At 48.7% G+C, this 27506-nt stretch overlaps 1 protein-coding gene across 1 annotated transcript in view; it reads left to right on the top strand.

The window, feature by feature from the left end:
• CCDC40 (coiled-coil domain containing 40) overlaps nt 1-27319 on the top strand; it is a 42614-nt gene extending 15295 nt beyond the window's left edge. Inside the window, exons 8-20 of the mRNA XM_007185807.2 lie at nt 586-743; nt 924-1046; nt 4663-4784; nt 12334-12577; nt 12658-12840; nt 16975-17220; nt 18194-18407; nt 18828-18997; nt 19107-19198; nt 20619-20739; nt 23639-23827; nt 25342-25500; nt 26560-27319. Of these exons, the coding sequence (XP_007185869.2) occupies nt 586-743; nt 924-1046; nt 4663-4784; nt 12334-12577; nt 12658-12840; nt 16975-17220; nt 18194-18407; nt 18828-18997; nt 19107-19198; nt 20619-20739; nt 23639-23827; nt 25342-25500; nt 26560-26805 (2267 nt within the window). The 3' untranslated portion in view covers nt 26806-27319. The remainder of the gene's footprint in view (nt 1-585; nt 744-923; nt 1047-4662; nt 4785-12333; nt 12578-12657; nt 12841-16974; nt 17221-18193; nt 18408-18827; nt 18998-19106; nt 19199-20618; nt 20740-23638; nt 23828-25341; nt 25501-26559) is intronic.
• Nucleotides 27320-27506: the final 187 nt, after the last annotated feature.

Here is a 27506-nt window from a genome sequence, read left to right as displayed (position 1 = left end):
CCTTCAAAATCACCTAACTCCAACATGATATTCACCCAGCAGCCTTTTGATCTATAAATCAATTTTCTGTTTAGATCTACCCACTGAATAAGGAGTGCTCTACACAAGTGAGCCAGCAATTACTGGTTGAAGTCTATCTCCCTAAATAAACTGGTGTTCTAGCTTATAAATCAATCTCATGTGGGTTTCGTTCCAAGGAACCCATACTCCAGTGGTGCTCAGCCCACCCTTCAGGCTGGTTTCCTCCCAGGGGATTTAGGACTGTACCTGAGATTGCCAACCTCTAAGTGGTAAGAAATCTGTAAAATTCACATGAGGCCTCGTAACCTTGACACTGTTTCAGAACATCCTTAGACACGGAGAATCTCTAATATGTGGTGGGAATGGAGGGCTTATTGCAGTTGGTGGGCATAGATTACATATATTTCGTCTCTGCAACTAGACTGTAAAGTCTTTGATGGCAAAAGGTATGGGTCTTTGTAGTTTAAAGGCTGTTTCCCAGACCCACCCCACAGTGGGGGGAGGGGTGCTGCTTCCATGATGTCCGGTGTGCGATGCTGGGACACCCTCCCCCTCTCTCCCCAGTGGCAGCTCTGCAAACCGAAATGGAGACCCTGGCTCTGCATCTCTTCTACGTGCAGAACATAGACCAGGACGTGCGTGACGACATCCGGGTGATGAAGCGAGTCGTGAAGAAGTCGGAAGCCGAGCGCATGCGGGCCGAGTTGGAGAAGAAGCAGCAGGTATTCTGCAAAGATGACGCCCGTGTGACTATTTGCCACATCTTTGATTTCCTGATCTGATCAGCCCTGCCCCTGCGTGAATACCGCAGCCCTGGGGGCCATGCCCAGCATGGGGTTGCTGACGTGGGTTGAGGTTGCTGGGGACCCATCTCACTGTGCATCTCGTCCCCTCCCTTCCAGGACCTGCACGTGGACCAGCTGACCACCCGAGCCAACCAGCTGGAAGAACAGATTGCCCTGTTCGAGGCCCAGTACCATGCGCAGGCTGAGGACACCCGGACGCTCAGGAAGGCAGTGAGCGAGGTAAGCGCTCAGTGGCACAAGCGCCATCTGGCAGCGCCCAGGCAGTGCCTGCATGCCTGCAAGGAGACTGACTGAGCCCCCAGTTAGCCGGCCAGCCTCCTGCACATCTGTCTGTCCTCATAAGCATCTCAGAGCATCTGGCTGACCCACGCTGGGGACACAGTAGATACCAGCTGACTGATGGCCCGTATTCTTATTCCCACTGTAGCCAGTGATAGACTGAAAGGCCTCTCAGGAGCTGGAACATTCTGTCCTGCTTGCTGGGGCATCCTTAGCAAGTTCCTTAGCGACAGCAGGCCTCTTTCGGAGACGGCTGAAGTTTCCCTACCCGTTCTCAGCCTGGGCAGCCAGTGCTCCAGGGCAGTGCCCACATCTCCCTTCCCGTGTGGAGTAAGGGAGGGCACGGGCTCAGTGCAGCTCCAAGTTCAGTGGCCAGCACTGGAAACCAAAGTGGCTGTGACCTTTTTTTTTTTAATCTGTGAGTCACCATCTGCATTCATACGTGCAGTGATGACACAAAGGAAACAACCCACTTTTATTGAAGGAGAGACAAATGGGCTTGAACAAATGAACAAACACACCTGCGTCCACATGGGAAAGCGTCCAGTGCTTGCCAACCTATGAATATACTTAACCTAGAATGTGCTCCCATCAGAATCTCAGGGGGGAAAAAACTTCTTAGTTAGCAAAGTGATTCTTAATTTTATCTGAAACATAAATTCAGAGGACTAGCAGAGAATTGTCCAGGGAGGAAGGTTCATGAAGGCTGGCCCACGGTCCCAGTTTGCCCAGAAATGACAGATTTCCCGAGACGTGGGACTTTCTGGGCTCGAACCAGGGGAGTCCAGGACAAACCGGAATGGTGGGTCCACCTAGCATTAAATACTATAAAGCCCTAGAGGCTAAAATAATGAATTACTGGAGTCAGGGACAGACAGGTAGGCTGTGGGAGCCTGTGAGAGAGCTCAGAATCAAGGAAACGTTTATATAGAAATTTCATGGATTATATATTAATGGAGAGCGAGTGAATTATGCACCCGGTGGTGTTGGGACATTTGGTTAATCATTTGGGGAAAAAAATCAAATCTTTTCCTCATACCACACACTAAAATTCCACATGGGATCAAGTATTGAAACAAGGGAAACTGTACCAGAAGAAAGAAAAAGATAAATATTTATAAAGCCCTGGGTTGGAGAGGCCTTTCTAAGCATAACACCAGTAAGTTTGGTGGTGTAAAGAGATTTTGAAAATCAATTCAGAATCTGCCGTGTGCGATTCTGCTCTGTGATGATTGTGTACACACACACGATGCTGTAGTTTTCTTTCATTACGTCTTTTTTGCCTCCCGCCCCTCCCTGCTGGCTGTGTGCCATCGGGGCAGGACCATCCCACGTTTGTTCATCCTGCATTCCTGCACCCAGAACAGGGGTCCCATGGCAGGTACGACACAGACATTGATGACAGACGAGAGCGGGACAGGGGTTCTCCCACCAAGTTGGCAAAGATGAACAAGGCAGGGGAACTGGGGCTCCCACACTGATGGCGGGGGTGCAGTCTGTCTTCATCCAGATCCTTATTCAAGGGCAATACTGTACTGCATGTCAGGGACACCCACCCCACTCCCCAGCAAGCTCTCCCAAAATATCACTGTTTGGACTTCATTCCAGGGAGAATAGGCATGCAAATACAATTTCTGTATACATTACATACTTCACGAACAAAATGAATAGAGAGTCACTGGGGACACAGTGCTGTGTGTGATAACCAAGAAAGTCCCAAGAAGAGGACATTGGTTAAACAAATTATGATATATCCATGCAGTGGAGGACTATCCCACCAATAAAATAAATATTTACTGGCACGGAAACCCATTCACGATATGCTACTTTTTATTTTTATTTTTAATATTTATTTATTTGGCTGCACCGGGTCTTAGTTGTAGCACGTGGGATCTTAGTTGTGGCATGCGAACTCTTAGTTGCAGCTTGCGGGCTCTTAGTTGCGGCATGCACATGGGATCTAGTTCCCTGACCAGGGATCGAACCCTGGCCCCCTGCATTGGGAGCACAGTCATAACCGCTGGACCACCAGGGAAGTCCCGCTACTTTTTTTTTTTTTTTTAAATAAATTTCTGTTGTTTAAGCCACCAGTTGATGGCAATTTTTTTTTTTACACTGTATTTATTTATTATTTATGGCTGTGTTGGGTCTTCGTTTCTATGCGAGGGCTTTCTCTAGTTGTGGCAAGTGGGGGCCACTCTTCATTGCGATGCACGGGCCTCTCACTATCGCGGCCTCTCTTGCTGCGGAGCACAGGTTCCAGACGCGCAGGCTCAGTAATTGTGGCTCACAAGCCTAGTTGCTCCGCAGCATGTGGGATCCTCCCAGGCCAGGGCTCGAACCCGTGTCCCCCGCATTGGCAGGCAGAATCTCAACCACTGCACTACCAGGGAAGCCCCCCGCTACTTTTTAATACTAAGTTACAACACAATAATAGGATATGATTGCTTACACACACACGCAAAACACACACACACACAGGAAGATAACACCGGGGTGTTAGAAATGGTAAACTCTAAGTTGTGGGATTATTTTTATTTTCTTTTTGCTTATCTCCATATTCTAATTTGAGTAGAATAAACACTTTTTTTTATGAGGAGTGTGTTTAGAACATTTAAAGACTGAATTCAGCCTCGATTTTTGCATCTCAGCCTGTACCTTGGTCAGCAGGCCCTCGTCCGGCAGCCTTGGGGAGTCGGGGGGCACCTGCCTCTGGCTGACCAGCCCCGCAGAGCCCAGCCTGGGGAGGAGCCCAGTGGTTTTGGTACCTACTGCCTCGGCCGGGAACTGTTGGGCAGTGCACAACCTACTCCACGGCACAGAGCAACCTCCTCAGTTAATAACTTACCCAAATCCTGAAATGTCTCACCAGTCATGGTATAATTAATTCATACCACTTTATGCTCTATAATAATAATAATGAATAGATGATTTTTAAAGCCCTGACACCTGAGAGTGGGATCCCCAGGGGTGAGACCTTCTTTCACATCCAGCTCCACCCTTTTATCGTCCCTGTGAGCGTTCAAGGCCACTCTGACTTCCTCCAGCATCTACCATGCACATCCACCAAGAGCAGACGCTGCTGGGACTCATCACCTCTACAGAGATGCTCATGGCCTAATGGGGGTCTCACCCGAGCTCCCACTCAGTGCCCCTTCCGGGAATCAGCACGAGGCCAACTTGCTAACGGTGCAATGATTCCACTGAAATGACCCATCAGGACATTCTGAGCACCACACGACACAGCAATTGTGGTCGAGCTAAGAACGTGGTGGGTGTACAGGCACCATCCCCTCTGATCCGACGGCCGCAGGATGTGGGTACTGTTACTGTTCCCATGTCACAGCTGGGGCTCAAGGCTCAGGCAGGTGTTAGACAGGTCTTTAGAGCCATGTTTAATTTCACATGTGTCCTTCTGCTGATGCAGATAAAGAAAAGCATGGGTAACAGAGAAGGAAGATGATTCAGGAAGCTCGGGGCTCTCTGACATCCTTTTGGGGCTCTGAGCTTAATGACATAAGGCCAACATCCAAGTAACCTCAACTCTCCACTGCAGGCCTGCACAGAAATAGATGCCATCAACATGGAGAAAAAACGCATCCTGCAGCAGTGGGCCACCAGCCTGGTCGGCATGAAGCATCGCGACGAGGCTCACAAGACCATCCAAGAGGCACTCAGGTACAGGCGGCCCTTCTGGTTGCCATGGAGGTGGGCCAGGTGGCTCAGGACCACGGGGGGGTCTGGGCGAGCGGGGAGAGCTCGTGACAAGTGTGGGAATGCGGAGGCGGGTGCGGAGTGGACTCCACGCCCAGCTCCTCACAGGTGAGCATGGAGTGCCCATCTTCGGCTCTCCTGGGACAAAGGGGTGCACCTGCAGCCCCGCAGCCCTCCGGCCCCAGCTTCCGCCTTGAAGCCCCCTTATTGTTCACCCAGATTTCAGTGTTTCTTAAATCCTTTCAAACTTTCCGTGGCACCAGGAGCAGCAAAGCTTTCATGCTCAGATTTCCTGGGAGGATTAAGGAGAAACAGTGAGAGAGAGAGAGAAAGAAAAAGGGGTATTTATCTTGGGCAGATAAAGGTGTCCCTTTGATTTGCAGTTTCACCACCTGTGTGCAGGAACTTCATCCCTTCTCTATTGTTCTGCCCAGGGCTGAGTTCCATCCGAAATCCTGCTTTAATCTCCATGAAAAGGGAAGGAAGAGGCCCCCCTCGCGTTCCCCTCTCACTTCTAGCGAGGGCTGGACGTGTAGCCTGGGCGGGGTGCTGGAGACAGAGGCTTCCAGACACAGCACTGCCTGAATTCCCCAAACCTCCAGGGTGCTTGGGGCCCAGATGTGGAAGCCGGTTCTGGAGGGAGCACATCATAGCTCCACTCGACCTCAGAAAAACAAAAACGGAGGGACTGATTGTTTTTAAAACAAGCCATTTTACATGGGTAATGCTGGATTAAAAATACTCGTTTCCTTCATTTCCCTGAGTCGATGAGAGAAAGCCAAAGGGAGAATCATGGAATTGTCCAGGCAAAGTCCGGCTAAAGATCTGCTTTCCCTTTAAACATGCAGGTGGAGGAACCGGGCGGGCTCAGGGCTGTGGGGTTGGGCTCCTCTCTACCCTGCCCCCTGGGGCTGCTGGCCTGCCCACTCCCGCTGTGTCTGCCCCCTCAATGCTGTCCTGTGTTTGGTGCAGGAGAGGCCTTGGCCTGTGGACAGCTTTTTCCTCCTGCCCAACATCAACCTTGAGTAAGGTTGAGGCTGGGAGTCTCATGGCCTGTGCCCCCCCACAGGGACCCCCGCATTGTCCAGCACTTCCTGTGTGTGTGTGTTTTGTGTGTGTGTATAAGCAATCATATTCTATTATTGTGGGTCCCTACCACACAGAGACTTGAAAGGCAGCAGCTCCTACGGAATCTTTGTAGTTAGTGACAAAGTCGCATTAGGAGTGCCTCCCAACCACAGGTGAAGAGTCATGTTGAGGCTGCAGCAAACACTGAAAGTCATACATTCAAAGCAAATGGGTCATTTCCATGTGAAACGTCTCAGAACAAGCCAGAAAATACAAAGACTATACTGTGCTTAACTTGGGATGGGGGGGATACCCTGCCTAGAATTTACACCCTCTCAGGGATAGGGACACAAACAGGTCCCCTTGTGCCCTGGTATCTGCCTCTGTCATACCTCCCGACAGGAAACGTGTGGGACAGGCAGGGCTCAGCACCTCTGCTGGGTGTTAATCTACCAGCTTTGTCGCCTTGAGATCCTGTAACAGGTTCCCTCTTAATCCTCAGATGGATTGGGCCAAGCTTCAGACATATTCTAGATTCCACCAGTTCTTTTCATTCTGTTTATTTTCCACTGGTATCTGTTAATCAAGGACTTTTTTTAATCAATTTTTTTATTGAAGTACAGTTGATTTACAATGTTGTATTAATTTCTGCTGTACAGCAAAGTGATTCAGTTATACATATGTAGACATTTTTTAAATATTCTTTTCCATTATGGTTTATCATAGGATATTGACTATAGTTCCCTGTGCTCTACAGTAGGACCTTGTTGTTTATCCATCCTATATATAAAAACTTATATCTGCTAACCCCAACCTCCCACTCCATCCCTCCCCCAACCCCCTCCCCCTTGGCAACCACCAGTTTGTTCTCTATGAAGGACATTTTTAAAGAGTGTCTTTTTTATTTTATTATTTTTTTTATTTTTGGCCATTCTGTGGGTCTTGTGGGATCTTAGTTCCCTGATCAAGGATTGAACCCGGGCCACAGCAGTGAAAGTGCCAAGTCCTGGACCACTGGACCGCCAGGGGATTCCCAAGTGTGTCTTTTTTAAAAATAATTTTTATCAAGGGTAAGTGATCACATTACAGGAAATTAGAAAAACAGAGATAAAGATTTAAACTACCACAGTCTTTCTCCTTTTGTGACAATGACAGTTGATTAGCTAGCATTCTGGTGTCTTTTCCCCCATGCATGTTTTACTGAGTGTTCAGATTTGTGTCATAAATATTGGATGTCTTATTGTTATTGTTATTGTCAAATTCTAGGTATTTATAAAGCTTCTACTTCCTAAAAAAGAAAATGAGTAACTTTTAAAAGTTTGGTTTATTAAGGATAATTTATGTACAAATTTATTATGTAAATTATTAGTGTTATGTAAAAAGTTATCCTTTTTCAGAGCACAGTTCAGTTCAGCAAATGGACAGACGCAAGTAGCCATCATACACTCAAGATATCAGCTATTTCCTGCATCCCAGAAGTCAGTACCTCTTCCCACCTCCAGCCCCCAGCAACCCTGATCTGCTTTCTGTTCCTATAGTTTGGTCATTTCTAGAATGTCATATAAACAGGATCACACAATACGTAGCTTTTCTTGTCTAGCTTTTTTTTCACTTTGCACAGTGCTTTGAGAGTCAGCCTGATGTTACAAGATCAGTTGCTGAGTAGTAGTCCCTCGTGTGGATATATCAACATTTGGTTGTTTCCAGTTTGGACGGTAGCATGACCAGAGCTGCTGTGACATTGTGTGCAGGCCTTGGTGTGGGAATGCAAAATGGAACAGACCACTTTGGGAAACACTTTGGCAGCGTTTGAGATTCCCAGCCATTCTCATCCTCACCAACACTTAATAGTGCCGTCATTTAAAATTTAGCCATTAGTAGGTATGTTGTGGTGTCCTGTCGAGATTTTAATTTACATCTTCCTAATGACCAATGATATTGAGCGTCTTTTCATGTGAGTATTTGCCATGCATATATCTTCTCTGATAAAAGGTGTCTTTTGCTCATTTTTAAAAATTGAAGTATAGTTATTTATAATGTTTCAGGTATACAGCAAAGTGATTCAGATATATATATATATACATATATATATGTGTATATATGTATATATATATATATATATATATATATATATATATATATACATATATACTTTTCCATTGTAGGTTATTACAAGGTATTGAATATAGTTCCCTGTGCTATCGTTTATCTATATATCTGTTAATCCCAAATTCCCAATGTATCTCTCTACCCCCTTTCCCTTTGGTAACCGTAAGTTTGTCTTCTATGTCTGTGAGTCTATTTCTGTTTTGTAAATAAGTTCATAAATAAGTTCATATGTATCATTTTTTTAGATTCCACATATAAGTGATATCATATATTTGTCTTTCTCCGACTGACTTACTTCGCTTAGTATGATAATCTCTAGGTCCATCCATGTTGTTGCAAGTGGCATTATTTCATTCTTTTTATGGCTGAGTAATTGCATATATATGTGTGTGTGTCCATGTGTGTATGTGTATATATATATATATATATATATATATATATATATATATATATATATATATACACACATACACACATACCACATCTTCTTTATCCATTCATCTGTCGATGGACATTTAGGTTGTTTCCATGTCTTGTCTATTGTAAACAGTGCTGCTATAAACACTGGGGTGCAGGAATCTTTCTGAATTAGAGTTTTTGTCTTTTCTGGATATATGCCCAGGAGTGGGATTGCTGGATCATATGGTAACTCTATTTTTAGTTTTTTAAGGAACATCCATACTGTTTTCCATAGTGGCTGCAGCAATTTACATTCCTACCAACAGTGGAATGTAAATTTTTCTCCACACCCTCTCCATCATTTATTATTTGTAGACTTTTTGATGATGACCGTTCTGACTGGTGTGAGGTGATACCTCATTGTAGTTTTGATTTACATTTCTCTGATTATTAGCAATGTTGAGTATCTTTTCATGTGCCTGTTGGCCATCTGTATGTCTTCTTTGGAGAAATGTCTATTTAGATCTTCTGCCCATTTTTTGATTGGGTTGTTTGTTTTTTTTATGTTGAGCTGTTTGAGCTGTTTGTATATATTGGAAATTAATCCCCTGTCAGTCACATCATTTGCAAATATTTCCTCCCAGTCTGTAGGTTGTCTTTTTGTTTTGTTTATGGTTTCCTTTGCTGGGAAAAACTTTTTAAGTTTAACTAGGTCCCATTTGTTTATTTTTGCTTTTGTTTCCATTACTCTAGGAGATAGATCCAAAAAAATATTGCTGTAATTTATGTCAAAGAGTGTTCTGCCTATGTTTTCCTCTAGGAGTTTTTTTTTTTTAATTTTTATTTATTATTTATTTATTATGTTTATTTTTGGCTGTGTTGGGTCTTCATTTCTGTGTGAGGGCTTTCTCCAGTTGCGGCGAGTGGGGGCCACTCTTCATCGCGGTGCGCGGGCCTGTCACTATCGCGGCCTCTCTTGTTGCGGAGCAGAGGCTCCAGACGCTCACGCTCAGTAGTTGTGGCTCACGGGCCCAGTTGCTCTGCGGCATGTGGGATCTTCCCAGACCAGGGCTCGAACCCGTGTCCCCTGCATTGGCAGGCAGATTCTCAACCACTGTGCCACCAGGGAAGCCCCCCTCTAGGAGTTTTATAGTATCCAGTCTTACATTTAAGTCTTTAATCCATTTTGAGTTTATTTTTGTATATGGTGTTAGAGAATGTTCTAATTCATTCTTTTACAAGTAGCTGTCCAGTTTTCCCAGCACTACTTATTGAAGAGAATGTCTATTCTCCATTGTATATTCACGCCTCCTTTGTCATAGATTAATTGACCATAAATATGTGGGTTTATTTCTGGGCTCTCTATTCTGTTCCATTGATCTATGTGTCTGTTTTACTGTGCCAGTACCATACTGTTTTGATTACTGTAGCTTTGTAGTGTAGTCTGAAGTCAGGGAGTGTGATTCCTCCAACTCTGTTCTTCTTTCTTAAGATTGTTTTGGCTATTCAGGATATTTTGTGTTTTCATACAAATTTTAAAACTTTTGGTTCCAATTCTGTGAAAAATGCCATTGGTGATTCAATAAGGATCACATTGAATGTGTAGATTGCCTTGGGCAGTATGTTCATTTTAGCAATATTCATTCTTCCAATCCAAGAACATAGTATATCTTTCCATCTGTTTGTGTCATCTTCAATTTCTTTCATCAGTGTCTTTTAGTTTTCAGAGTACAGGTCTTTTGCCTTCTTACATAGGTTTATTCCTAGGTATTTTATTCTTTTGCTCATTTTTAAACTGAGTGGTTTATCTGATTATTGAGTTATGAGTTCTCATATGTTCTGGATACAAGTCCTTTACCAGATGTGTATTTTGAAAATATTTTCCCCCAGGCTGGCTTGTAATTTCATTCTCTTAACAGTGTTTTTTGAAGAGCCAAAGTTTTAAATTTTGATGAATTCCAATTTATTAATTTTTTTCTTTCATAGTTCATGCTTTTTATGTCCTCTCTAAGAAATCTTTGCCTGACCTAGAGTCATAAAGATTTTCTCTATGTTTTCTGCTAAAGTTTGATAATTTTAGCTCTTCCATTTAGGTATATGATCTATTTCAAGTTAATTTTATTATGGTCTGAGGTTCAGTCTTTTTTTGCATGTCCATCTCCAGTTGTCTTAGCACCCTTGGTGAAAAGACCATCCTTTCTCCACTGAAATACTGTGGCACCTTTGTCAGAAATCAGTCAATTGTGTGTGTGTGTGTGTACACTCTCCATCCTGTTCTATTGATCTATTTGTCTTTCACCAATACCACATTGTCTTCATAAGTACAGCTTTATAGAAAGTCTCTAAATCAGACACTGGGAGTCCTTTTTCTTCTTTTACAAACTTATTTTGGCTATTCTAGGTCCTTTGGATTTCCATATGAATTTTATAATTAGCTTGTCAATTTCTGGGGGAAAAATGCCTACTGGCATTGAGATTGGAAATGCATTGAGACTATAGAGCAGTTTGAGGAGAATTGACACCTTCATAATATTGAATCTTCTGCTGCGTGAACACAGCATATCTCTTCAGTATCTTTTTTTTTTTTTTTAATGTGTGCAGGTGTTTATTGCTATACTGGTGAAATTGGGGAAAGAACAGAAAACTGGATAGAGCCTAATCATATACCAATGAGATATTTAAAATACTATCTGGTCATTGAAAAGAATTAAGGCAATTTCTATGTACACTGATAATGAATATCTCTAAGATACAACACAAGAAAAAGTAAGGTGCAGAATAGGATATACTAAGCTTCCACTTGTAATTTTTTAAGTGGAGAGAAATACATAAACACCCACAAACATAATGTTTATATATGCACAAAATATATCTGGCAAGACATTTAAGAGACAGTAACAGGTTGCTTGGGGAAGAGAGTTCAAGGCCCAGGAATAGATGTGAGAAAAATATGGAAGGTATTATTCTAGTTCAAGAAGAAAGTACTTTTTGAATTGTTGAATAAGAACTTATTCAAAGGATAAGATACCATAAGTAGAGAAAAGCATGCTTAAAGTACAGCAGGACAGCACAGAATGAAAGGGAAAAAATGTCTCACACACAAAAATGCAAATTCCATTATCCAGGATCTGCATTTTTTACCTTGACATTACTTATGGGTATTTCCATGACCAGTATGCTGAGGGGATTTGAAGAGACAGCCACCTGTGTTCCTCCCAGCCACACCATTCACTGTGTGCCTCAAATGCTTTAAGCTTCGTGTTCACGAGTACAAAACTGAGATAACAGCATATCCTTTCCAGGGTTATGGTCATGACTAAAGGAGATGGGCTGGCGCCAACCATTCCACACCCACAAGCACAAGGCAACAGTTTCCTGCCCTTTCCCCCTCCCATAATCACAATATTAGAAGAGTTTTAGACTTGGACTTGAGATGGATAATAGTTCTTTTAACTTTTATTTTTATTTATTTTTTTTATTTTTGGCTGCACAGCATGCAGGATCCTAGTTCCCCAACTAGGGATTGAACCCATGCCCCCTACAGTGGAAGAATGGAGCCCCAACCACTGGACTGCCAGGGAAGTCCCGGATAATAGTTCTAATACATTAGAAAATATTAGTCAAGATTCGATTACTATTGGGACTTCCCCGGCAGTCCAGTAGTTAAGACTCCATGCTTCCACTGCAGGAGGTGTGGGTTGGATCTCTGGTCAGGGAACTAAGATCCCACGTGCCGTGCGGTGCAGCCAAAAAATAATAAATAAATAAATAAATAATATGCGAACGCCATAAAAAATTTTAAAAAAAAGATTCGACTACTATTAAAAGAGTTGGTTTCCTAATTTCTTTCTCTCCACTCTGTGAGCTTCCTCTGAGCAGGGACCACCATACACATTGGTGTTCCGATGTCCTAGCTTGGCTCTTTCAATTTTGGCAGCGAATGCCAGCATCAGGTCAAGTCCATGGATGGCGAGCTCGAAGCCTACAAGAAATCCATCATAAAGGAGGAAGAAAAGAACGAGAAGCTGGCCAGTATCCTGAACCGGGCAGAGACAGAAACCAGCCTGATGCAGAAACTGACTTCGCAGTGCCTGGCCAAGGAGGAGGCCCTGCAGAACGAGTTCAACACCTACAGGCTCACCCTGCTGGACACGGAGGACGCACTGGGCAAGACCCACATGGTACGGTCATGTCTCCCACCTGCAGGGCAAGCCTCCCCGACCTCCTTCACAGCACCCACCCTCTAGCTCTTCCTTTCCAGGAATACACGGCAACCATGGGCGAATTGCAGACTCTCCACCAGACCATCCAGCATGAGCTGGAGCTGAGGAGGAAGATGGATGCCTCCATCGTGGAGAAGCTGCAAGAGCACATGACCTCCAACAAGATGACCAAGTCCTTCCACCAGCTCATCCTGAAGCTCCAGAAGGAAAAGACCAACCTGGTATGCCACCTGCACACACCTGGGCCTCGAAAGGCAGGTGACCTCAGGGAGAGCAGGCATTGGGGCGCCTCTCGCAGGGAACAGACCACATGCGGTGGAATGGGCGGGAGCAAGGGGCACTCAGCATGTTCATTCATCTTTCATTTTTTTCTAGTTGAAAAGGAAAGCATTTTTATTGTAGAAAACCTAGAAATACAAAAAGGCATAGGAGGAAAATGACAGCTGCAGTCCCACCATCCAGAGATAATCTCTTCTGAAATTGTGGTGTATTTCCTCTGGAAATTTTTTGAAACACACACGGTCATACTCATACACACAAAGACACACAAAAACACACGTGCACATACACATCCCCACGTGCACATGTGAGCAAACACATGCACACTCGTTCACACACACGCCAACATGCACACATTTGTGCAACATGTTCACATACATGAACACACGTGTGAAGACACCTATGCACACACAACCCTAGAGGACATAGGACTCTTACTATATACCAGTTTTTAATCCACTCTAATCCATTTACATTAATTTTAATGAAATACAACACAGAGAGAAAAGTGCACAAACAAGTGTAGTTGTCAATGAATTTTTCACTATGTATGTAGTGTTTTATTTTACATTATTGACCACATTCAACATAACATTTTCCATTAAATATTCTTAGAAAAAGTACATGTTGGCTTATGCATCACATTTCATCCTACAAATGTATGTGTTTTGTTCAACAGTTCTCTCATTAGACACTTCAGGTTGTTTCTAGGTTTTAAACTTTATAAATAACTCAGCACTGAACATGCTTGCTCACACATCTTTGTCCACATGTCTGAGGATAAATTGCTGCAGCAGAAACCCTGGTCAAATTGGTAGGAGCATTTTAAATGGATTGTGGAGTTGCCCAAGCCTCTGCCTCCCCAGGGTGTGCCTGGAGGTCCTGAGTGAATGTGATTGGCCCACCTGGCCTGGGGACCCCACCCCTACCCCTGTCATGAGCTCTCTCCTGCTCCCCCAGGGGTCTTGCTTTTCTCTGAGTGGGGGGGGGTCCCTGTGTCCTTAGAAAAGCAATTTGTTACTTAAATAGTTTCTTCTTTGGCTCTTCCTGTGATGTGACCCCCTGCCTCGGGGCTGCTGTCTATCTGGCTAGCAGCCTGAAGCACCTCACCCCTCCCAGACACCTGGGAGGAGACCAGCTCGCTCCTGGCCTGGTGTGCCAAGGAACCAGGGAGACAGGGCTGGAACCAAGACCACCCATGCCTAGATCTCCTTGAGATGCCCTAGCTGATACTGGTGGAGTATTTCCAGTTCTTATTCTGGGAAGTGGGGGCAAGACTACCTGCTGGGAGCAAAACTGGGGGTTGGGGGCAGTGTGTACTGGAGAAGCTATGGAGTGTGGTGGGTGTGAAGTAAACCTGCCCGGCCCTGCTGCAGCACCACAGAGGCCGGTCCCCTGGCCCCCAGGTGTCCCTCTTCCCCAGCCACCCACGTAGGCGGCACATGTACTACCACTCATGTCCACAAGAGGGCAATAAGGAGTCCAGGTCCAGCATTTGTTGCAACAATTGGTGGGCAGCAGGTGTACTACCACCCAAGTCCACAGGAGAGCAGTAGAGAGTCCTGGGCCAGCGTTCATTGGAACAACTGATGGGCGGCATGTGTACTACCACCGATGTCCACAGGAGGGCAGTAAAGTCCTGGTCCAGCATCTGTTGCAACAATTGGTGGGCAGCAGGTGTACTACCACCCATGTCCACAGGAGAGCAGTAAAGAGTCCTGGGTCAGCATTTGTTGCAATTGGTGGGTGGCACATGTCCTACCACCCATGTCCACAGGAGGGCAATAAGGAGTCCTAGTCCAGCATTTGTTGCAACAGTTGGTGGACAGCAAGTATACCACCACCCATGTCCACAGTTTGGCAGTAAAATCCTGGTCCAGCATCTGTTGCAACAACTGGTGGGTGGCAGGTGTACTACCACCCATGTCCACAGGAGGGCAGTAAAGAGTCCCAGGCCAGCATTTGTTACAACAATTGGTGGGCAGCCCATTACTACCACCCATGTCCACAGGAGGGCAGTAAAGAGTCCTGGGCCAGCATTTGTTGCAACAATAGCCAGCAGATGCAAGTCCAGCTCTGGAAAGGGGACACTTTTCCCAAACTGCTCATTACACCCCGTGGGCTGGTGGCAGACAGGGTGGGCATATCTGGGACCACCACCCATGTCCACAGGACGGCAGTAAAATCCTGGTCCAGCATCTGTTGCAACAATTGGTGGGTGGCAGGTGTACTACCACCCACGTCCACAGGAGGGCAGTAAAGAGTCCTGGGCCAGCATTTGTTACAACAATAGCCAGCAGATGCAAGTCCAACTCTGGAAAGGGGGCACTTTTCCTGAGCTGCTCATTACACCCCGTGGGCTGGTGGCAGACAGGGTGGGCATATCTGGGACAAGGAGCAGAGATTGTGGAGGGACAGAATCATCCACAGCTGGGTCCAGAGGGAGGGCAGGCACAGGTGAACCGTGGGGCCTACACAGTTAGTTCAGGAGCAGTACTGATGTCCCAGGAGGCGGCCAGGGTGGTCTCAACAAAGGGGACAAACAGCCCGAGGGGACTGAGGGGAGGTCGGGGTGCTCTGGTTGGCCTGGTTGGTGGCTGAAAGGGGACTTAGGAACTGAAGCCCTTCCAGGGTGGCTAGCACTGGGGTAGAGAGGAAGGCAGGGCCCCTGTGAAGACCCATTGACCTTGGATGGTCTTGGCAAAGAAAGGGACAGGTGGATAGCCAGAGCTCAGAGGGGCCAGAGGGGCCAAGGTGTGACCGCAAGGAGCTGGGTGACTTGAGATGCTGGCAGGGTCTGGCTTTAAACCTACGAATGTCCTGGAAAGCCATGCACGATGGCTGGTCAGAGAGTGCATGTGTGACAGAGCCAGTTGGGGTCATGTGGGGAGGGGCAGAGATGACCCTGGGAGACTAGGAGTTGATGGGAGCCACAGGCTGGTAGAGAGCTGAGGATTTGCGTGGGCAGGAACTAGTGGGCAACCAATGGAGAGGGGCTGGCTAGCAAGGTCAAGGCAGAGCCACAGCTCGGGGAAAAGGGCCCTGATCCCAAAGTGAGCCCGAGCTGCCTCCCTCCCTGATTCTCACAAGTATCCGTATGATCAACCCTCCATTATAGGAAAGCATGGAGCAAATCTGTCTTCGGAAGCCAACAGAGGAGGCAGGGTGGGCTGGCCCAGCCTTCAGGACAGTGGCAGCCCCGAGGAGCCCTGGGCATTTCTGCCCTGGGCTGAAGCTCCCACCCCCAGAACCAAGGTTGGCGAGAGCCCCAGGGTCACAAGCCTCCGGCCAAGTGGCAAGTGACACCCCACAGTACAATCTTTTCTCTCAAGGACTGTGTCCAGCTTTTCCAGTGAAATGTAAGGACATTTTTCCCATCAAATAGAAATTAGAAGTTGGTGTTTGTCACAGCATTATTTAGAGTCGGAATGTTGATAACAGATTGACAAGCTCAAAGAAGGCAGGCATCTTGGTTTTCCTCACCAAAACACACGAGCAGTCAAGAGCAGTGCCCCATGATCATTGTGGAACAGATGACATTCCCAGGGACAGCTGTGACTTGCTTCCTAATCTCTGTTACAAATATGACTGAGTATTACACAGCCATTAAAAATGACATGCCGTGAAATTTGTCAAATTGCAAAGTGGCTTACAAACCTATATGTAGAGTGTGATCCTGTTTTTCTTTCGGTGTGTGGCGGGGGAGAGGGGTTTATATACAAAGTCGGGAAAGCAGGATAGATTCTGAATAGTGATGCTGGCTAGCTGTGTGGCAGATTTATGGGTGATCATATGTATTTTCACATTTCCCCATTTCAATGCACGTTACTGTTTGATAAGAAGAGACAATAATGTTAGCTTTCTTTTTTTGTGAGAAATCAATAGGGTTCCAACAAGTAGGTCCTTTGACAGGTCATGAGGTGGAGAGAAAGCCAACATCCTCCTCTCCTGATTATGTTTTGGAATTTCTCCAGATGAATACCCGGAGGATCAAGGAAACAAGAAGCCAACCAGCTCATTTGGAGCCTCCCAGAAAGAGAAAAAAAGTTCAGACATGTTTCCTTCTGCTAATTCAGGTGACACATCATTCCAAGATTGACGGTGACATTGCTCAGACCACCCTGGACATCACGAACACCAGCTGCAGGCTGGACATGCATCAGAAGACACTGGCCGAGCTGGACAAGGAAGTGAAAAAAGTCAACGACCTCATCACAAACAGTGAAAATGAAATCTCCAGGCGCACAATCCTGATTGAGAGAAAACAAGGCCTCATCAACTTTTTGAACAAGCAGCTGGAGCAGATGATTTCTGAACTCGGGGTAAGACCCCAGGGCCGGGAGAGGCCGCTCGGGTTGATATCTATGCCTGGACATTTCAGGAACTTCTTTTGTTCAGAAACGAACTCACGTAGGACACACGCGTTCCTGTCCCGCCGATCTTACAGGTGAAGCGCATGTGTCTGTGCAGAATGCTCTGACTCAGGGGCTGTCTGCAGACCTTCTCTGTTGGGCCCGATAGTATTTCAGGTGTTACAGGCCAGATGGTCTCTGTTGCAACCCCTCACCCCAGCGGCTATGAGGAGGAGGCACAGGCAGTACGTAAACAGATGGGTATGGCTGTGTGCAGTAGAACCTAACTTAGGGTCCCTGAAGTTTGAATTCCATATAACTTCCGCCTGGCACAAAATTCTCTTCTGATTTTTTGTGCGGCCCACGGGCTATGCAAAGACAGGCAGCGGGCGGGATCTCACCCACTGACTGCAGCTCTAAGTGAAGTGGTCTGATGAGTTTGGGGCTTGAAGTCCTACAGATTATCCAGGTGTCACTGACCTGAGGAACCCACCAACAGCTTCAAGTCCCAGAGCAGAATGGGCAGCTGGGGGCACACTCCTAGGTAGACCTCGACACCAGAGTGCGGTCTCAGAGCTGCAACCTGAGTGGATTCCAGGGAGTAAAGACCCTAACCCATGACAGTGTGCTGTTAAAAGACAATTTGCAAAGCCCCTTTGGGTGACAGAGGCCCTGCTGCCCCTGGCCCAAGACTGGGGCATGGTGGGGCCCGGCCAGTGGAGGGAGGGGAAGGGTCACAGACCCCCAGACCCATATCTCCCACAGCAGGTCAGGCCATATGGCCTGCGCCCTCAGGGGAGGGGACCCAATGACAGGGTCCCTGGTCCCTCTGAGTAAAGACCCCCTACTCGTCGTACAGACACATGATCTCAGGGGTCCCCAACCTCGGCAGCCCACCCGGATTTAGAGGCTCATTCTGCTTTCTGGTGAACATCACTTTCAGGGGGAAGAAGTGGGGCCCCTGGAGCTGGAGATCAAGAGGCTGACCAAGCTGATCGAGGAGCACAACGCCGGCGTGACGCAGGCCCAGGTGACCTGGCTCCGACTGCAGCAGGAGATGGTGACGGTCACGCAGGAGCACGAGGAGCACCTGGCCTCCCTGGACATGTCCAAGAAGGACATCCACATCCTGGAGCAGAAGAAACTACGGATAGAAAGTGAGCTCCCCTGCCCAGCCCCCCTCCACAGCACCTGCTGTGGTGTCCCGGTCCCACCTGGTCCCACCTGGTCAGCCCAGCCCTGCAGCCCCACGGAAAGTGCTGCCTGGTGTCCAGGGCCCACTTGGCCTGAACGCGTCATGCCCACTTCTCCCCGGAGGTCCTGCCGCCTGCTGCTCCTGCCCTTGGGCCACCCAAACCCCCCTGTTGGTGGTCAGGGTCGTTGCTTTCCGGCCCTGCCCCTGAGCTTGGCTGGTCTTTCCTAGGGGCTTGGTGTCTGAGCGCCAACCCTGTCCCCTTCGGCCTCCTCTGGCTGGGCGGGGGTGCCCGAAGGTCGGCAGGGCCGTAGGGCGCTCTGGGCACAGACCCGGATCACTACCCCCAGGGGCCACCCCTGACCCCCGGCCGCCCTCCCCGCAGACAAGATCGACCAGGAGAAGAAGGAGCAGAAGCAGATCGAGCGGCACATGAGGGACCTGGACAGCGACCTGAAGAAGCTCAATGTGCTGATGAACCGGAACCGATGCAGCGCCGAGGAGCTGCAGCAGGGCAACCTGGCCACCGAGGGCGAGTTCGTGCGCGCGCTCAAGGTGGGCTCCACCTCGAGCTCCCGCCCGCGGTGGGCAGGCAGGGGGCGGGGCAGGGGAACAGGTGTGCGCCGCCCTCAGCCCCACCCTCAGCCGCCCCCTCCCCATGCAGGCCTCGGAGCGAGAGACCATCGAAATGCAGGAGAAGCTGAACGAGCTCAGGGAGGAGAAGGCGGCCGTGCTCAACAGCCTGGTGGAGGCGGAGTGAGTGCCGGGCGCCTCCGGTCCCAGGGTCGCTGCCCCACGGAGCTGTGGGAGGCCACCGTCCACGTAAACCGGCCCGGGAGGTGGGGGTGGCTCTGGGACCCGAGGGGGATCCTGGGGAAGAGTGGGGTTCTTGTCTCCTGCGCTCAGGGCAGCCCTCCCGCCAAACCCATGGTCGTGGTCGCTGGAAATAGAGTAGCTTCCTTTGGGACAGACTTTTGAAAAATTGTATGATCTTTCTGGTGCCTGATTGTAAGAGTAATCCAGACCCAACGGTAAGCATTTTAAACCGTAACACTGTGTGCAGAGTAGAAAGGAGAATCACACTTAATCCAACCCTCTTACTTTACCATTTTCTCTGTGTATTTCTTTCATTTTTTTTTTTAAACAAAAATGAGATTGGTCTCTATGTCCCCCTTTGAAGTAACCTTATATTTTTCTGTGGATGTCCTTCCCCGTTGGTGCACGTAGATCTGTGTCTCCAGTTGCAAGGGCTCCTGAGCGGGAACTGTATGCATGCACCCTGATTGGTGTCATGTGATTGCCAAGGGGCTGAGTGTCAAAGGGATCATCCCCTCCCTGTGGTTTGACAGAATCTACACATAACACCACCTGGAGCTTGCAGAGGATCTTAGTCCCCCCAGGCTGCTACAACGGAACACCACAGACTGGGGCTTATAAACAATAAACAGGAATTTATTGCTCACAGTTCTGGAGGCTGGAAGTCTGAGATCAGGGTGCCTACATGGTCGGGTGAGGGCTCTCTTCTGGGTTGCAGTCTCTTTGCTGTGTCCTCACAGGGTGGCAGGAGAGGGGGAGATCTGTGGGGTCTCTTTTATGAGGGCACTAATCCCATTCATGGGGGTTCCACCCTCATGACCTCATCACCATCCCAAGACTTGGCATAAGGATTCCAACATGTGGATTTGGGGGGGTGAGGACACAAACATTCAGACCACAGGGGGTGGGGGGCATGTGTCTTTGCTAACATTTTAATAGCTTTCAGGCTCTTGGTCTATCTAGGCTTTTGACTTCTTATTTCAACTTCTATCACTTATATTTGCTTTTCTCAGTTTCTCCTAAAGTTAACTATCTGTTTTCTCCTCCCCCCCCCCCCACCACCGCCCCGGTCCCCCAGTGAGGGTGGTAGGCACTGGGGTTGAGTTCACCTTCTGGTCCCAGAATGGTAACATTTGTTTCTATTTAAACCCTTGCCTGGGTGCCTGCAAATTAACCAGGCCACTTGCTAGGCGAGGGCGCCCCTCATGGACGGGAAGGCGAGGGTCTCCTGTAGCCCATTACAGACATTGCTCCTTGTGCTCAGAGCCCGCCCCAAGCACAGCACACAGCGCTCACCGAAGCATCAGAAAGAAAACCCCTTCGTTCTCCAGCTCTTACAATGCCTCTCCTTCCCTTAAAGACACCAGATCATGCTTTGGGACAAAAAAATCCAACTGGCAAAAGAGATGCGCGCCTCAGTGGATTCCGAGACGGGCCAGACAGAGATCCGGGCCATGAAGGCCGAGATCCACAGGATGAAGGTGGGTGGGAGGAGGGAGGTGTGGGGAGCCTGGGAGCTCGGGGTCCTGGGAGGAAACCACTCAGGCACAGCGGCCTGCAGCCCAAGCACAAGGAAACTCGCTGTTCCCCTTGCCGACCTCCTGCATCAGGGCCTGTCCAATTCTTGTTCTTACTGCACCGAAATGATTACAGGACACACAGCTGTCTGCACAGTATTCATGAACTACTATTTTACCCTCAGTCTGTGCAAGCAATGCACTCCAGTATTTTTAAACGCTGGCTGTGACACGCCCCCCCTCCCAATCTCATGACCCATTTGTGAGATGTATCCCACCGTTGGACCAGAAAGACTCTCACTCAGTAAAAGGGTTCAAGGAACACACCCACCTTTTCCTTCCGAGCCATGTTTTCTCTCTACTGTCATCTTTAGCTGGATTTCATTCCCTTGAGAAAAGGCTGGTAATTAAATCACAGGCTGTCACTGAGCCAAAGGTTCAGGGCCTTAAGGATACAAATGAGAGCAGGTAATAAAAACAAATGTGACATCACTTTTACAATTACATGGTTAATAATAACCCCGCTAGCTATTGAGTCCAGAGGAATTCTGATCAAATGCATCTACTGCTGATAAGTTTTTTAAAAAACACTCCATTTAACTGACTTTTCAAACCGCAGCAGCTGCAGCAGGTCAAACCCTCTACCACAGAGCTTACACCCACACAGGCACGTGCACACACACACACACATACATGGACGGATGGGGCTACCACCCCCTTCCCTCCTAGTTGTGGTTTTGTTTTGTTTTGTTTTCCTTAACAAAAATAGTACATATAATTCAGCAACTTATTTTTTTAAAAAGTAATACAGACATTATCTTTCTTTAACAGTTGCAGATTATACTATGGATATAACAGAATTTAATGAAACATTCCTAGGTTGATGTGAAGATTCAGATTGTTTCCAGTTTGTTGTTTTGTCACTATAAACAATTGTTACAATGATACCCTTGTGGAAATCAGTGACCATATTTGTTTTCGTGGGTCTGTTTCTGGGCCCTCTGCTGTGTCCACTGATCCAAGAGCCCAAATCCACACGGTCTTGATTTCTGTGGCTCTGTCCAACGTGATTCCCCCAACATTGTTCTTTTTTACAAAATTGTCTTGTCTATTCAATATCTTTTTCCTTTCCAAAAACATTGAAAATCAGCCTGTCAGTTTCTACAAAAGTTCCTGCGGGTATCACGATTGGGATTTGAGGCTACAGATCAATTTAGAGAGAATTGACACCTTAGCATTGCTGAGTTTTCCAGCCCATGAGCAGGTGTATCTGTCTCCCCATTTACTTGGTCTTGTTTGATTTCCCTTGTTAGTGTTTTTGTCTTCAGCATTCGGGTCTTGCATATGTTTTGTTAGATTTATACCTAAGTGTTTCATGTTTTCTGGTGCTATTGTAAATGGTACTTTCTAAAATTTTCAAATTCCAGTTTCTCATTGTTAAGGTACAGAAATACAATGGACTTTTGTACATTGACTTTGTTCCTGTGATTTTGCTAAAGTCACTCATTTGTTTATCGGTCTATAATATTTGACAACCCACCTCATGAAAAGGGGTTTCTCAGTGGATTTGCGTTGCTGGTTTACACGTGGGGGACTGAGCACACGCGTGTGCCTGTGTGTATATGTGTGTGTGTGTTTTGGCGTTTCCTCCTCGGGAGGTTGCCTGTTTATATCTTTGCCTGATTTTCCTGTTTCTTATTTCTTAGCAATTTTTAGGACCTCCTTGTATATTGGGGTTAATAACCCCTGTCTTTAATACCTATTCTAAACGTTACCTCTGGTCTACTGCTTGCCTTTACACATTTTTTTTATGGTCTCTTTCCACTCAGAATGTGTTTAGTGTTTAGTTGTGTATCAGTCTTTTCCTGTATGGCTCCTGGGTCTCCTGGACTGTTAAGAAGGTTCCCCAACTCGAGGTTACACAAACAGATTCCTGAGTTTTTTCAATTGTTTGCACATACTTAGATCTTGAAGCCACCTGGAATTTGTTTGGGGGTATGTTGTGAATAGGGGTCCATCTCTATTTTCTCTCTGCTGGGGAGTGAGTTATGCCAGCAGCATGTATCAGATGATCTGTGCTTCTCTCACTGATTTGAACGGCCACGTTGATCACATGGATGGAGATGAGGATGCCATCCTTGTCCTACATCTCTGCTCTGCTGTGACAGTTATTCTGACGGGCTCACGCCAGCGCAGAGCATTTGGCTACTGTCACTCTTGCTCTGTTTTAAACCTCGTGGGCTAGGCCTCCCACCACCACTCCTAACTTAACTTGGGGATTCCTGCCTGTCTATCCTTTTGTTATTTTGAATCAACTTTATTGAGGAGCAACTTACAGGCAGTAACATGAACTTACTTTAAATGTCCAGTGCACACGTATGCAGCCGCCACCCCGTGGAGACGTAGAGCACGTCCACCCCTGCAGAAAGCTCCCTGGCGCCCCTCGCGGCCCGGCTCCCACCACGACCCAGCCCCCAGCCCCAGGCCCCATAGGCCCTTCACGCCACCATCTCACAAAGCCACTGTGCGTTTTTCCTAATGAGGAAATTAACCTTGGTGCAATACAGTTAACCAAACTACAAATTCTAACCAGAGTTCACCGTTTTTTTTGCCTAATGTCCTTCTTCTGCTCCAGGACCCAACCCCAGGCCACATCTTGTCCTCATGTCGCCCCGCCTGCCCCGGTCTCTGACGGTTTCTCAGTGTTGCCCTGTTTGCCTGGTGTTCTTTACATGGACCTTAAATCACTCTGACCGGTTGACTAAGCCCCCAGGTTCCTTTCTCCCCTGGGGACATCACCCTTGTGGGTTCCCTGATGGTTCAGTTGGATGTGGTGGGAGGTCCCTCTGCCCTGTGCACCCAGGTCAAGCACGGCCAACTGCTGAAGCAGCAGGAGAAGATGATCCGGGACATGGAGCTGGCTGTTGCCCGCAGAGAGACCATCTCCACCCGGGCCGAGGGGCAGTGCAAGATGGACAAGAATCTGCTCACCCGCACAGACTTCCACCACAAGCAGACCGAGCTGAGACGGAAGATCAGGGACATTCACAAGGTAGGGGAGCCAAGCGACTGGGAAGGGGCCATGCTGCGGGCCACCTGTCCACAGGCGCTCAGCCTGTCACCAGCCCCACTGGCAGGCGTGCAGACATCACTGGCCAGGGCCGTATTTCTGATGTACTTTCCCCAGCTTGGGCTGCGATTTCACTCTGTCCTTCCTGCCTGCTTCTTGGTGGGTCCCTCCCTGCCCCACCTGCCTCACCGCCTCTTCTTCTTCCCCTCATTCCCAGAGCTATGGTCACAGCTGCTGTGTCAGGGCTGTTTTAGGAGACAGAGAAGTGACAGTGGGGGCTGGGGGGATGGAAGGAGCTCGGGTGCAGAATCAGACAAGCTGCTTTCTTCTGTGCTGGGGACAAAAGCCTGAGCCTCACACCCCACGTGCTGGTTTTGGGTCAAGAAACAGTGGGTGCCAGATCAGTAGGTGTTTCCCGAGTGCCCCTAACGTCCTGCTCTGATAGGGGCTCTCTTTGGGAGTTTGTCTTGGGTTTAACAGAAGATCTATATAGGGAGGGTGCAGCTTAGGACTGGAGGCGGCCCTATTTCTCCACCTTCCTGCCTAACAGAAATGGCATCAGGGAAGTATGGAGTGCTGGTGAAGGGCACGAGTCCCTGTGTCACTGACCCCAAGTGGGTGCTGGGGATGGGCCAGTGGGAACGTGGAGGGCACCCACTCGAGCCCATGTCCCCATCCACCAGGCCACATCGACTGAGCATGTGGTGTGTGCCCTGCCCTGAGCGGGAACCAGCTGTATGGCCCCAGTGCCCCCTCCTTTTGTGATCACCAGGCTGGGCTCTGGGCTCAGACTTCCCTCAGCCCCTGCTGACCAGCTATGTGGCCTCAGTGCGTATAGAAACCTTCCATGCCTGAATTTCCTCGTCTGCCAGTGGAGATAGGAGCAGTGACCCCTCCCTGAGAGGCAAGGGTTACATGAGACAGAAAGCGGCCTCGGAGCCCCACTGTGGGTCCCAGCCCTGCTCTTCCACTCACGGCTCAGGCACGTTGTCCAACCTCTCTGTACCTCTGTTTACTGACCTGTGAAATGGGTCCTCACCTCGTGGCATCACCCAGAGGACTGAATGGAGAATGTTGGAATAGCCCCTGCAGGGGGAGTCCTGTATGAGGGAAGGTAGCTGAAAATGACAGACTTGATCCAACTGCTCATTTGGATGTTACTGGAGGCGCAGAGGGGCCTTTTCCGGGCCTGGTTTGTGCATTTCTCTGTCGCGTTGGCCACTCCTGGCGTCCATCCCTCTCGACCCCTCGTGGCTCCCCAGGGGCCTCCTCTGCCCAGCTTGGTGACGGACTCCTCTCCGCCCCACCCCACAGAGGGTCCGGCCAGGGCTCCCTTGCTGGCCTCCCCACCCCCAATACTCTCCTGCACCCCCTCTTTGGGAATCCTCCTGGATCATGTGCATAGAGGGTCCTGGGGGTCCTCCCAGCCTGACTCTGCTCTGTCGGCTGAATAACCGGTGGGCAGGGTCCCAGGATGTTCCTGTCTAACCCCCCAGGCCACCGAGGAGTGCACCCAAACCATCCTAGAACTGGAAGAAACTCAAAAATCCGTGAGCGACTCCCTCCTGGAGAAACAGGAGCAGCTGTCAAGGATGCAGGCCAAGGCCGACGAGCTCGAAGCTGACCTGTACCAGTTGGCAGCCCTCAAGCGACAGGTAGGCAAGTCCCCAGGGCCACCAGGGCCACAGGAACCCAGCAGCAAGGCCCGTTCCAGCCCAGCTAAGCCCAGGCTGATCACAGCACTGCCTACTGCTGTCATCCACCTCATGTTTCCCATGAAGTCTCCATGGGCCGGCACTGTCCTGGGTGCCAGGGCAACAGACTAGAATAGAAAAGGTGACAATCCCTGCCCTCCTTCTGAGGGCGGGAGGGCAGGTGATAAACAAAACTAATAAGAAAAAAAATACCATGTATCTGATGGTGATATAGATACTCCGGAGAAACAGGGAGCAGAGAAGGAGCATCGGGTGGATGGGGGCTGCACTTGTAAGTAGGGTGGTCTGAGATGGCCACACAGGGGAAGCAACATTGGAGTCAAGACTTGCAGGGAGCAAGGGAGTGAGCACCCCCAGGTAGGGGGGCAGCCAGGTACAGCAGGAGCTGGAGACTGCCCAAGGGCCCCTGGGCTTGCACAGCTTGGGGGTGCACCACTATGACTATGGGCTTCTCCCTCAGGGAGGGGGTTGGGGGAGGGGAGGAGTAACTTGGGGTTATCGGGATCGCTTGGCTCTGATGTTGAGTATGGAATGGGAGGGCCAAGAGTGGACACGGGAACCTGTTTGAGGCCATCATGGTACTTAAGGAGGATGGGGATGCACGGAACAGGGGTAGCCTGGGGCTAGTGCGAAGCCGTCAGATTCTGCGTGTAATTTCAAAGTCGCCCCAGTGGGATTTCCTGCTGGATTGGATGTGGTGGTGTGAGCAGAAGAGAGGGGTCAAGCAGGGCTGCAGGGTTTGGGGCCTGACCAGCTGAGATGGGAGTGGTGGGCGCCGGGCCTGGCACCTGGCGGGTTGGACGGTGGGTGAGGGAGGGTCCAGGCTCCACCCCATGCATGTCAGCCTCTTTGCCTGGATCGGGAGACTCAGCACCCTCAGCTGTTCGTTCCTGCAAAGTTCTCCTCTGGCATGTCCTTGAGTTGGAGTTCGTGCCAGCCCAGTGGGTGTCCTCTTTGTAACATGCATAGCCTGACACGGGGTCTCTTGTCCCACCCAAGAACCTTTCCACGCTCGTGGCCCTGCAGTCACGCCTCAAGCACCTGCAGGCCGTGAAGGACGGGCGGTACAGCTTCCTGCTCTGCAATAAGCAATCACTGCTGGCAGAGCTCAAGCGGCTGGACGACCGCCTGGCCAGCATCAGCACCATCCTCCACCACGTGAAGGACGAGTACCCCCAGTTCCAGGAGGCCCTGCTCAAGGTCAGCCGGTCCATCAGCAACAGGCTGGAGTCATCTGGGCCCTAGAGAGTGCCCACCCCAAGGAGGAGATCAGTTTTGTGTATCATCAGGGACTTCAAATCTTTCTACCCTCAGAGACACCAGTTAAGAGAAACAGACAGGCCAGCATTGTAGGAATTTTTTTTTTTTTAGCCACCCAGCAGTTTAAACCAAGTCAAATGCCAGCGTTTCCAGTTGCATTTCGGTGAGTCTCCCGCTTGCAAAGGCAGTGTCAGTGAACGCGAACCCGTATTCCCACATTGGGCTTACTCCTCCAAGTAAAACTGGAAACCCAGGTCTCTGCTCCTGCCCCCACTCCCAGCTTGGGTTAAATCCAGATTCCCAGCTTACAGGAGCAAGTCCAGGGGGATGTGAACCCCTGGCTGCGTCTGGAAGCCTAATGCCTGAGATAAGACCACACAGGTGCATGAACACAGACCTCCTTGTCTGCCTCCTTGTCCCGCCCCCTCCTCCAGCCAGGGCTCCTCCCCCCACACTGATTCCTGAGCCCCTGCTACCTATGCCTTCTCTGCAGTTTAAAGGGAAAATGTTCTACAAAGTAATTTTAAACTTTCAGCAGAAAAATAAAACTTTTTTTCTGAATATGAGAGAAAATTGTATTTATTCTAAAACATTTCAGAAATGCAAAACCCACAAAGGAGCGAGGAAGCCCTCAATCCTGCTCTGACACCGCTGCGCCGGGCTTTCTGTGCCTGGTTCCACCTGAC

Source organism: Balaenoptera acutorostrata, chromosome 20, assembly GCF_949987535.1.
Source record: "Balaenoptera acutorostrata chromosome 20, mBalAcu1.1, whole genome shotgun sequence".
Classification (NCBI taxonomy): Eukaryota; Metazoa; Chordata; class Mammalia; order Artiodactyla; family Balaenopteridae; genus Balaenoptera; species Balaenoptera acutorostrata.
The sequence above is the reverse complement of the archived record's forward strand: the minus strand, read 5'-3'. Positions and strand labels throughout refer to the sequence as shown.